General features: G+C 40.8%; 1 protein-coding gene across 1 annotated transcript in view; it reads left to right on the top strand.

Annotated features, from left to right (window-relative positions):
- Nucleotides 1-1,505: 1,505 nt before the first annotated feature.
- LOC137656735 (tRNA (adenine(58)-N(1))-methyltransferase catalytic subunit TRMT61A-like) overlaps nucleotides 1,506-12,920 on the top strand; it is a 30,363-nt gene continuing 18,948 nt past the window's right edge. Inside the window, exons 1-3 of the mRNA XM_068390973.1 lie at nucleotides 1,506-1,624; nucleotides 4,449-4,549; nucleotides 5,054-5,272. Coding sequence (XP_068247074.1) covers nucleotides 4,463-4,549; nucleotides 5,054-5,272 — 306 coding nt within the window. The 5' untranslated portion in view covers nucleotides 1,506-1,624; nucleotides 4,449-4,462. The remainder of the gene's footprint in view (nucleotides 1,625-4,448; nucleotides 4,550-5,053; nucleotides 5,273-12,920) is intronic.

Below are 12,920 nucleotides of genomic sequence, written 5' to 3'. Positions count from 1 at the left end.
TTTGTTGCTCTTCACAGATAGCAAAGAATAAGCATTGTACACTGTAATTTTTAATTCCTAGAAAAAAATTAATTTTTATATAAGAATAATGTATATATGTATAAGTGAACTAAAAAGAAATTGCAACTCAAGTTACCCTTGACACATTTTCAACACTCAGGTTCAGGTTCAGGTTCCGGGGTGAGGCATAGCCTTTACAACGGCGCCTCTAACGCTTATCTTCTTGTACTGTTTTGTCTTTTCTTCCACATTATGTTTAATACTTCTTTTTTCTTTTCTATATTTGTTTCACTAAATAAAAATAATCCTACTATTTTCTTTGGGTCTTCCTCGTATGGTTGTTGTAGCTCAATTACTTTATTCCTTTCTTTTCTATATTCCTGGCAAAATAACAAAAAATGTATCAAATCTTCCTCCTCATTTTCACAAAAATTACAGTTTACATTCCCTCCATTGTGTCTATTTACAATATTTAGTTTTAACGTATTAGTTCTAGCTCTAAAAAATATCACTGAAGCAAATGTATTGTCATAAATTAACTCTTCTTTAATTTCTTTCTTCCACGTTCTATATATTTCTAGGCTCACTTTACTTTCTATTTCTTCTTTCCACTTTTCAGTATCCCACTTTCTGGTTTCCGTTTTTATTTCTGCCTTGTTCATTCTTCTTATTTGTCTTATACCTAAACTTAATTCTTCCAAATACTTTGCAGGTTGTGTCCACCATCTTCCTTCTTTTTCTTGAATATCCTGGATAATTATTTTCAGCATTTCCTTCTTTCCATTCAGGGTACGATTTAAGTACTGCAGCTTCCCATCCATCACCCTTGCTTTCATAGAAGATGCACCTATCTCCCCTCTTAGAGCAGTATTAGCTGTGCTTTTAGTGGCACCTAAAATCTTCCTATATACCCCATTCTCTATTCTTTGTAGTTTCTCCATTTCAGTTTCTGTTAGATTTATAACATTTGTTCCATACAAAATAGATGGTAAAGCAATACTTTTCCAGAACGTTTTTCCTATCATCACTTTATTGCAACTTTTCTCTATAACTGAATATGTTAGATTAGCTAATTTTTGTGCCTTTTCCAGAGTGAAGAAGAATCAAAACAAAAAAAATTCATAGAGATATAAAATAGTTTATGTGCTCAGCTAAATTAGTTTTAGTGGCAGCCATGTTACCAAGATATGAAATTTCAGCTATAATTTTCATTTGTATAATTATTAAAACTGTTCAGTTTTAGATATTATCCAAAAATTAACAAAATAATTTAAGTTTGTATTCATATCTACTTATATTTTGTTTAATAACTTCATAAGATGAATTAGTTTTAGTGGCAGCCATGTTACCGAGATGTGAAATTTCAGCCATAATTTTCATTTATATAATTATTACAACTGTTCAGTTTTAGATATTATCCACAAATTAGCAAATTAGTTTAAGTTTTTTATTCATATATACTTATATTTTGTTTAATAACTTCATAAGAATTCTATATGCTAGATGCAAATCTCAATCTCGCTTCTCTATATAGTATACGTAATCCACTTAAAACGTGTGGTACATTGTTTACAATTTAGTGCTTCGTTGTTTAAGCGTAATTTTACATAAATACATTATAAAGGTAACAGTGACTGTTAATTTTGTGTATTAAATTTCATTCATAAGGTACCAGGCACCCAAAGTAAGCTGTTACTACTCTATTACTAAGATAGTATCTTACCGGCAGTGCCCTTTTGGCACTCGGCTTCCCATGTGGAAGCAAGATTTGATTTTGAGGTTAGGGAAATGCTATGTGGCTATGTTTGATTACGGCTAACTTATAATACGGCAGTGTAAGGAGGGTTGCAGGGGGCCGTTATCCCCCTCTCGTTAGATAAGTATGTAAGGACACGGCTTGTAGGTTAGGGTAGTAGGGTAGGGGTAACGTTTAGGTTAGTTAATATCCAGGGTAGTTTGTAGCGCTACGGCCAAGCGTCCTAATTTGCTTATTATCGCTCCGACTGTTATCTTGTATAGAATAAAAACGTTTGGAAATGGTCTACGGATCTTAAATATGTTGTGTAAGGGGGGGTCCGGGGGGGCGCATCCCCCCTGGGTAAAGACACGGCTTTTAGCATAGGTTAGGTGGGTTTTTTAAGTTAGCTTTTCCCGTCGTACTCGTAGGTAAGGAACCTGTTATGTAAGGGGGGCAGGGGGGGGGCCGAAGGCCCCCTGGGTAAGGATACAGCTTTTAGCATAGGTTAGGTGGGTTTTTAAGTTAGCTTCTCCCGCCAAAATCGTTTTAAGAACGACGGCCACAGTTCAGAATATTCCCGTTTTCTACGGGATCTGGCCGTCACCCTACAAAGGCTCCCTGGCCTCTGATATACAAAGACTCCAAAGATTACACTTATTTTCACAGTAAAGAAATACTTATTTTTACCCAATATTCTTAAAATATGGGGTGTATGTATTATAGCGGCCTCCTGTATGTATGATAATGGGTGACTAAAAAATGGGGGTATTATTGTAGTGTATTACAGGGCAATGTAACCTAGGAAAAAGACAACTTTTTCTTATAGAAAAAATTATGCTCTCTTCGAAAATGACACTCGTTCCCGTCGCAAATGAATAGTTTCAGAAATATATATACATATCTATATCCTACGATAATGGGGGACCCCCAGTGGGAACTTGGGGTTTTGGGTGGGGAAAAAATACTGGGGAAACGATATATAATCGTAAAGCAAGCTTTTTCTTCTCTATACGTTACCTTCTTGAATTATAATAAACAGAGGAAAATGCAGGTTTGGGGGAGCCTATAGGTCTATCTGCTGAGTCATCAGCAGCCATTGATTGGTTCTTCTTGGTCCTAGCTTGGATGGAGAGGTACTTGTGCGCTGATCATATGTGTATATGGAAGTCTCTAGGGCATTGACCTGCTCGATAGGGCAATGTCACTGTCCCTTGGCCCTGTCATTCATAAGTGGCCTTTGAATCTTTAAAAGGGATGCAAACACCTAACCTAAAATTCCTTACCGAACCTAACCTAACCTATGAGCGTTATACTTAACCTAAGACTAAGTCTTAACCCTATGTATGTGTCCCGAATGGCCTCATTCATGAAACTGGATTTTTCAGGCATATATGCTATAGTCAATTCTTTTTAGTGATGCAGATTTGCTCCGACTCGCAGGGGTGCCCTTTTAGCTTGGAAAAGTTTCCAAATAGCTGATCGGTCGGAGGTATTTTTGGTCCAAATACCATCATTGTTTTCTAATAATTATCAAGTAATTATTATTATTATTACTATCCAAGCTACAACCCTAGTTGGAAAAGCAAGATGCTATAAGCCCAGGGGCCCCAATAGGGAAAAATAGCCCAGTGAGGAAAGGAAATAAGGAAATAAATAAATGAAGAGAACAAATCAACAATAAACCATTCTAAAAAAGGCAACAACATCAAAACAGATATGTGAATCGAAATCTATTTACTAACCTAAATTTCTCCCTCAGATATAGGTTTTTTTCAATAAATAATGTTAACGAATAAATATATTACGTAGTACCGTGATAGTAAGTCTAAATTTAATAACAACACCAGCCGAAGTCAATGAGACGAGCTTGGTTTTGGATGCACACTGCATAATTTTGTAACTTCTCACATATTTTAACACAAACTGATTAATTTACACTATAATCATAAGAAACACATGTTATCATAAATTTTATTAGAATACCAGAATCTACTAAAATGTGGAATTGATAAAACTTGCTATTGGTGAAAATTGCGAGGATGTAAAAGGAACTTTCTCCTGTCAAACACCGAAAAGGGGTTGAAAAGGATAAGGACGGGTATTGCGGTTGTCACTCAAATTATGAATTCGTTTAATCGTGATTTTTATGCAATTTATGCAACGCTAAAGTATCCTCAAACCGAAAATATTTTTATTAACCCTTTTACCCCCAGGCTATTTGGAACTTTCCAATCCTTAACCCCCAGGGGTTATTTTTTTTCAAGCACATTTTGCAGTATATTTTTTTTTTAAATTGCTCTAACAGCCTTAATTTTTGTTATAGAGAGGTCAGGTTGGTATCATTCTCTGGGAAAATGCCTGAAGTTTCTCAAAAAATTATAAAAAATATGCAAGTAAAAATATAAGTAGCAGTTTTTTGCAACGACGTACCGGTACGTCCATGGGGGTAAAGGGATGTGTTTTGTGAAACGTACCAGTACGTCCTTTGGGTGTAAAAGGGTTAATAAAATATGTATGTGGTTGCATGGATTACTCTGACTATCCTCTAAGGAAATTATTTATATTATCTTTCTTTAGTAATAATTTTTAATACAAGTTCTCTTTTATATTGAAATGATGATAATTGTGGTAGATAACATTAATGCAATGTTTTCCAGTTCCACTTTCTTTTATTTGAATCAGTTTTTTTTATAGAATGTTTATGTTTCAGGTGCCGTTCAAACCATGAGTTTCAGCAGCTGCAAAAAGCTTATAGAAGTTGGAGACACTGTTATTCTTTATATATCAGTCACTCACCTATATGCAATAGAGGTGAGTATAGTACCGGTATATGATATTTAGATTTAGAGTTAAAATTCTGCTTAAAAATGCATTTGGGACTTAGTAATAGTACTGTAAAAGACAATTTATGCATAAAAAATGTCTGTTCTCAAATTGATTTTTCAACTCCCTTGAAATGGTAATGGCATATATGTAAAACTGAACTCTACTCTCAGTTATCCTGCTTACATACAAAGTCAATACAGGTTTTCTAAGGTTATTCATTGTACAATATTTGAAAGAAAAAGGTATTTGATATCTTATGTAGTTTCTATTAGGCATAGATTTATTAAGTGCTGTGTTCGGACTAAATTGAAAACTTCTATTCAGTTACACTTTGATAAACCTTTTGGGTTTGATTTAAAACCAGCCTTATTTTATTTCTATGTACAGTAATTTTAGTGAATGCTTAAATGATAGGCATCATTTGATTATTGTTGAATGCAATGCTGCTCTTTACAGTACCCTGTATATTAAAATTATTTTGTTTTTCAGGTGAAACCCAAAATAATAAACAAGAATGGCACTGAGATCGACAACGTATTTCAAACTCGTTATGGATGCCTTACAGTTGCAGATCTAGTGGGCAAACCATTTGGCTCAAAGATCACTCTTCCGAAAGGTTGGGTTCACGTATTATACCCAACGCCTGAACTTTGGACTGTCACGCTTCCACACAGAACGCAAATCCTTTATACCCCAGATATATCTATGGTAAGTAAATGTTGTACATTTGGTTTTGTAAATTTTATTATATTTATCATTATCATTGTGAAACCACAAGTCTAATGGGAAGTCTGGAAAACTTCAGACCCAGAGATTACTTTTTAGGAAGAGTGGGGAAATGAATACAGTGTACTCTGTCGATTATAAAGATAATAAGGAAATTATCTGTGATAGAAGAGAATTTATATAATGTAACCACTATATGTTGTTGATGAGGATATTTTCAAACATAGCTGTTATCCAATTCAGCATTATTACCCTGTAATTTATTCCTGAATGTGGTAACTGAAGTGAAAGCTATGAAAATTAAATTAATCTTGTACAGTGAACCCTCGTTTATCGCGGTAGATAGGTTCCAGACCCGGCCGCGATAGGTGAAAATCCGCGGAGTAGTGACACCATATTTACCTATTTATTTAACATGTATATTCAGACTTTTAAAACCTTCCCTTGTACGTAGTACTGTTAACAAACTACCCTTTAATTTACAGAACACTTAATGCATGTACTACAGTACCCTAAACTAAAACAGGCACAAATATTAAAGGCGATTTTATATCATGTGTTTCCTAAACACGCCAAAAAGCACGATAAAATATGGCAACCAAAGTTTTGTTTACGTTTCTCTGATCATAATGAAGAAGCAAATGCATTTACTGTACACATCTGTGTATAGGTTAGTTTTTGCATCGATTATATTGATTATTCAGTACAGTATGTTGATTTTGTTATTACCAATATGTATATATATATGGGTTATGAAAAAAATCCGCGAAGTGGTGAATCCGCGATGGTTGAACCGCGAAGTAGCGAGGGTTCACTGTACTGTATATTTGAATATTTGTATTCTAAGATTTTTCAACCAGACCATTTAGTCATTTCTAGAGTCCCATAGGTCCCATGATGTATGGAAGTTTCTCTCAGACTTGAGAGAATGCTCGTTTTCCTAGTGAAGGTCACAGTAAATAGTAAAGTAGTACTCGTATTATCAATTTCTCTCTGAAAATGGCCAGGTTTGGGGGATATAAGAACGCTAACCAACTTCTTGGCTCCTAAGAAGTTGTGGTGGCCGATGTGGTAACGTCCCTTACTGGTGAATGCCCGACTGGGGTTTGAATCCTGCTCAGACTCGTTAGTTAATTTGATCACTGTAACCTCACCGTCCTTGTAAGCTAAGGATGGGGGTTTTGAGGGAGCCTATAGGTCTATCTGCCGAGTCATCAGCAGCCATTGCCTGGCCATCCGTGGTCCTAGCCTGGGTGGAGAGTGGGCTTTGCCGCTGATCATATGTATGTATGGTCAGTCTCTACGGCATTGTCCTGCTTGAAAGGGCAATGTCACCGCACTCTGTCACTCTTGAGTGGCCTTTAAACCTTTAAAGGTAGCTGATGTTTCTAAACTGGTGCGCTGAGGTGGAAATCCTTCCAAGGCTCAAATTACATAGATGCCATAGCAGATCATGCTGCTAGTCACATCATAAAAATGTAGAGTATAGCCCATCAGATACTCCACATATACTTCAAGCATGGAATGTTGATGAACCAGACTAGGATTGCTGCATACCACCAAAGCCATGAGCACAAAGGTCTGAAGGAAGGGTTATGGGAATGAGGTATACGAAATGGTACGGAAAATAAAGGCAATAGTTCGATGCCACAAATAAAAGGAACAGAATGGGTATGGAAAATATAGGGCAGGTCACAATATACTACACAGCCCACAGTAACCTACTAAGGCCCCATCTTAGGTGCAGCTTGTAGAGTTGGGGTAACCTCTGTACATAGCGGAGAGGTTCGCATAAGGTACTTGAAAAATTCCTTGTAACTCAGTTTCAAGCTATAATGTTTGGTTCATTGGTATGACAAACAACTGTACTTGCCGACGTGGAGAGTAACTAATGCCATGGAGTAGTGTGTTATACATTACTTTAGCTTTAGTTTGCCATCTGTGTTTACAATACGAATTCGGGATTTCAGCGCTGCTCTTTTTTTGGATAGTTTTATGCCTTTATATTGCTGTGTATCATATCTGGAAAACATAAAAGAGACTTATGATGGCATTGTGCAGACCAACCTCAGGAACAAAAGGAAGGAATTGTTATATGTATTACTTATTGTCAACTAGTACAATACTGTATGTATAGGTATGCTTCTTTATAAGTACTTTACAGTAATTTATGAATGGTAAGGGATTGTTTTCTCTCTTTAAAGCATATTATGCATACATGGTATGTATATGTGTACGTACAATATGTTACGTATATAAATCCGACTTCTGTCGCGAAGTAGGAACGGATCCTATCGTTCCCCAAGGACTCCTTGTATAATAGAAGGGAAGTTTTCGGGGCGACCCATATCTCGATCTTACTATGGATTTCTTGAGCTGATCAGATAATACAGTATTGAATAGTACACAAGAAGCTACAAGTTTACTAAATTTGCAGTCTTATTTAAGAAACAATTTTGTTCCTCCTGGGTTGAATGGTCCCAGATACATAGAAGCTCTTGATTTTGTCTCCTATTTTGAAGCTTTAAGGTCGATCACATGCAGACCTGCTTTTGCTTCTTATCGTACTACCTCCTATTTTTTCATGGGTCATCACCTCTCCTTATTAGATATACTATACAGTAGTACCATGGGTAATGGTAGACCCTCTCTTGGTTTCGAACAAGCAGAAGGACCAATTACTTTGATTGATAAACGATCAGACAGGGGCCAAAGAACCACACAGTTCGAGAGATTTAGATAGGTAGATTTAGACAATATATTAGGGCTTATGCGAGACTTAGTTCAGGCGTATTCTTGCCAATCACCTCCTTCGCATAAAGATAATTCTCGGTGCGATAGGGAATTGAATTCAACATCTCAAAGCTTTAATCTATTTTACTTCATTTGTCTGAGGGTAAAGGGGTGTCTCATATAGGCGTATTCTTGCCAATTACCTCCCTTTCAAAAAGATAATTCTCGGTGCGATAGGGAATTGAATTCTATATCTCAAAGTTTTTATTTAATCTATTTTACTTCATTTGTCTGAGGGTAAAGGGGTGTCTCATATAGGCGTATTCTTGCCAATTACCTCCATTTCAAAAAGATAATTCTCGGTGCGATAGGGAATTGAATTCTACATCTCAAAGCTTTGATTTAATCTATTTTACTTCATTTGTGTGAGGGTAAAGGGGTGTCTCATATGGTATAAGATTCTTCTATATGAATGCTTTTAGTTACTGGAATCCAACATGTCAACACAATCGGAATCAGAGATAGAAGAACAGGTTGGGAGCTCAAATACATTATCCAGTCCCTGATTTCTGCCTCTGGACTAAGCGCTAATTATCAGCCTGAGTGCTTTGTGAATTGCGATTAATGGTGTAGATACAGCTAAGTGGATTACCAATTAAATTTTGCAAAATCATTATTCAAATAAATCTTGTTTACTTGTTAAGATTTATTGGCTTCTGGCTAATAGTGTTGCATGGTATATTCAAGTAATTAGTACTTTATTTATTTTTGTATGGATGGCATAGTTTTCTCTCATTGTCTGGGATAATTACATGGTAGGTAATTTTGATATAATGCTAAAGAAAGGCCTAAGAAGAATATTAGGAGTTAAATGTCCAGACAGGATTAGAAATTAAACTATAAGAGATTACTCAAGTGCCATATGTGGATGAGATCATGGAGATGATTTGGACATGCTCTTCGCACTCCCCAAGAGAAATTAGGTCACACAAACTTTCAACTGGTCTCCACAAGGCACTAGAAGAGTTGGAAGACCCAGGCCTACATGGCTGAGGACTATGAAACGTGACGTGGGAAATGATAAATGGAGAGGTATTGAATTAAAATCTCAAGATAGAGACGACTGGCAAAAGCTAACTGGGGCCCTATGCATCAATAGGCATAGGAGGTGATGATGATCATGATCATGATGACTAAAAGTTTTTTTTCAATATTAATCTTACCCGATGATCATGTAGCTGTCAACTCCGTTGCCCGACAGAAATCTAAGGTTGGGATACGCCAGCGATCGCTATACAGGTGGGGGTGTACACAACAGCGCCATCTGTGAGCAGGTACTCAAGTACTTCTTGTCAACAAGAACTCAATTTTTCCTCTGTCGTGCCGCCGGCAAGACCTACTTGGATACGCTGTTGATTCTGGAGTTGTTGTTCACGATTTGGTGATGTATTCGCTCTAGAGTTTAGCCTTCGCTATTCAGGAAGCTTTATCATTAGCTTAGCAAGCTTTTGGAATTAATTTGGATTAATTGTTAACGAACTTTGCTAGATTTTGGAATTTCCCCTTGACTACTTCTCAATTCAAGATGTCTGACCAGTCTCAAGCCCCTAAGTACAGGCAGTGTAGCGTTAGGGCTTGTGCTAGGCGTCTTCCGAAGGCCTCTATAGATCCTCACACCGTTTGTTCCAATTGTAGGGGTAAATCCTGTCAATTGGAAGATCGATGTGAGGAATGCGCTGGGCTTTCGGAATTCGATTTTAACGAATTCCTTAAATATGCACGTAGGTTAGAGAAGGAGAGAATCAGGAGGAGTTCTTCTCGCTCTGTGGATTTTTCCTCTCCCCATGCCCCTCAACCTTTTCCTTCCCCTGTAGTGGTGACCCCCGAACCTGCTACTAGTGCTCAGCCATCCATGGCGGATATGTTGCGTGCCATTCAGGCTCTCGGTGACAAGGTGGAGTCTTATCTAATGACCGTAATCAGCTCTTGGCAGATGTCAAAGAGCTGAAAGCGAAAAGTGCAGTGGGAAGTGTTATCAGTGCTAGTGATGTGAAAAGTGTCAGTGTCAGTGTTGCGCATGAGGGTACATCTGTGCGTGCCAGTCGTCCTCCCAGTCCGGGACCTCTTGCAAGCTCCCAAGCCCAGGGGAGAAGCAATGTCGAAGGACCAAAGGGTTCGGCAGGCCTTGATAGGCGCACGGATGTATCCTTAGTGGTTGCGGACGTATCTGGCAGAGATCGTCCCATCCACATACAGACGAATGAGCCCTTACATTCCTCGTCTGTGGAAGAGGTTTCCAGGAGGAAACGGTGGACCAAGGTTTCACGACCGCTCAAACGTAAGGTCCCTTCCGAGCGAGTCCAACGGCCCAGGTGTAGCCACTGGGTCAGTTCGGACTCGCCGCAGTCTACCGATGACTGCACACCTCCCAAGAGAGGTAGAGTGGTTCCTCAACAGGCTACTGCTCCTCCTGTTGCTGCTCCAACCACGGTAAACCCTAAGTGGTCCATGCTGCAGACTATGCAGTCTCAGCTTGCGTCTTTCATGCAGGAGTATCATGCTGAGAGGGTTGACACTGCTCCTGTTACCCTACAACCCGCCGAGGTTGTGCGCTCAGCAGATACTGCGGCTGCCTGCTCCCACACTCCACCTGTGAGAGCTCCACCACCGATGCGCAGTCCACCCTGCCAGACGCATGTTCTTGTCTCACCATCTGTTGACATGCGTGAGCTACCGCATCAGCAGTGGGAAGGTGCTGCAGAGCTGCCGGGTTCTGCCTCTATGCGGCATGCTCCGCAACCCATGCGGCAGGCTCTGCACACCATGCGGCAAGCTCCGCATACCATGCAGCATGCGCCGCATACCATACAGCATGCTCCGCATCCCACCGCAACCTCTCCCTCGCACCAACACTCTGCTTTTGTTGTTGCCAGCTCGCAGACTGACCAGCAGCGGCATGATGTTGGATCCGCAGCAGCTACGCATGCACCCGTACTGCCGGATTCAGCCGTTCAGCCTTCTGCTCTGCCTTTGCCTCTTCCTACTCAGCTTTCGGATGATGGAGTATCAGATGACGAAGCTGCACATTTAGATGAACCGCACTCCGACTTTGAAGGAACCAAGTCTACGCCTCCCTCCTTAGACTTTCGTAAAGTCCTTGCCTTGTTCAGGGACTTGTACCCAGAGCAGTTTGTGTCTGCAACCCCTCGCTCTCCTCCATCCGAGTTTGCCCTGGGCATGCAGTCTGCTGCTCCTGCCTTCACCAAGCTTGTTCTCGCACGATCATCTAAGAGAGCTTTGAGGGTTATGGGAGAGTGGTTGCATTCCAAGAAGCAACTGGGAAAGACTGCTTTCATCTTTCCGCCTTCCAAGCTTGCTTCTAAGTCGAGTGTCTGGTATGCCACGGGAGAGGAACCCGGCTTGGGAGTTCCTGCCTCTGCCCAGGGCGACTTCTCAAGTCTGGTTGACTCTCCCCGCAGGTTGGCCATGAGACGATCGAAGATCTGCTGGTCCTTTTCTGACTTGGATCATCTGTTGAAGGGAGTCTTTCGTGCCTTCGAGATCTTTAACTTCCTCGATTGGTGTTTGGGAGCCTTAAGCAGGAAGACTTCCCCTTCGGATAAGGACTCTGCCATGCTGATCATGTCTTGCATGGACAAGGCCATTCGGGATGGGTCTGGTGAACTTGCGGCTTCGTACGTGTCGGGAGTGCTTAAGAAGAGAGAACATCTTTGCTCCTTCTTATCGGCTGGTATCACTCCTTGCCAGAAGTCAGAGTTATTGTTTGCTCCTCTCTCCAAGTGTCTGTTTCCGGAGGAGCTGATCAAGGGGATGGCTGCCTCGCTCATCCAGAAGGATACCCATGATCTTATGGCTTCTTCCGCACGTAAGGCTAAAGCCTCTCCTTCCGTGCCTAGACCCTTCCGCCCTGCAGCAGTAGACACTCCTGCGACTAGGTTCATACCGCCCTTTCGTGGCAGAACCTCCAGCAGAGGAGGTACCCGTACCGACAGTCACCGTGGCAAGTCCAAGAAAGGTTCCAAGTCCGCAAAAGGCAAGTTCTGACTGCCTTCCTCTCCAGACAGCAGTGGGAGCCAGACTCAAGACCTTCTGGCAAGCTTGGGAGAGCAGAGGTGCAGACGCTCAGTCTGTGAAGTGGCTAAGGGAGGGATACAGGATTCCGTTCTGCCGCAGTCCCCCTATGGCTACATCTCCCATCAACCTCTCTCCCAACTACAAGGAGAAGGACAAGAGGCTTGCGTTGCAACAAGAGGTGTCGCTCTTGCTACAAAAGGAAGCGGTAGTCATAGTCCGGGACCATCATTCCCCGGGCTTCTACAACCGTCTCTTCCTGGTAGCCAAGAAGACAGGAGGTTGGAGACCGGTGCTGGACGTCAGTGCTCTCAATGCTTATGTCACCAAGCAGACGTTCACGATGGAGACGACGAAGTCGGTCTTAGCAGCGGTCAGGCAGGAGGACTGGATGGTCTCGTTAGACCTGAAAGACGCGTACTTTCACGTCCCCATCCATCCAGACTCCCAACCTTTCCTAAGGTTCGTCTTTGGAAAGGTTGTGTACCAATTCCAAGCCCTGTGCTTTGGCCTAAGCACGGCACCTCTTGTGTTTACCAGACTGATGAGGAATGTTGCGAAATTCCTTCACTTGGCAGATATCAGAGCCTCCCTCTATTTAGACGACTGGCTTTTAAGAGCTCCAACAAGTCGTCGCTGTCTGGAGAATCTCAGATGGACTATGGATCTGACCAAGGAATTGGGCCTCCTGGTCAATATAGAGAAGTCCCAGCTCGTCCCATCCCAGACCATTGTCTATCTAGGTATGGAGATTCAGAGTCGAGCTTTTCGGGCTTTTCCGTCGGCCCCAAGGATCAATCAAGCC

Source organism: Palaemon carinicauda, chromosome 17, assembly GCF_036898095.1.
Source record: "Palaemon carinicauda isolate YSFRI2023 chromosome 17, ASM3689809v2, whole genome shotgun sequence".
NCBI classification, from domain to species: domain Eukaryota; kingdom Metazoa; phylum Arthropoda; class Malacostraca; order Decapoda; family Palaemonidae; genus Palaemon; species Palaemon carinicauda.
The sequence above is the reverse complement of the archived record's forward strand: the minus strand, read 5'-3'. Positions and strand labels throughout refer to the sequence as shown.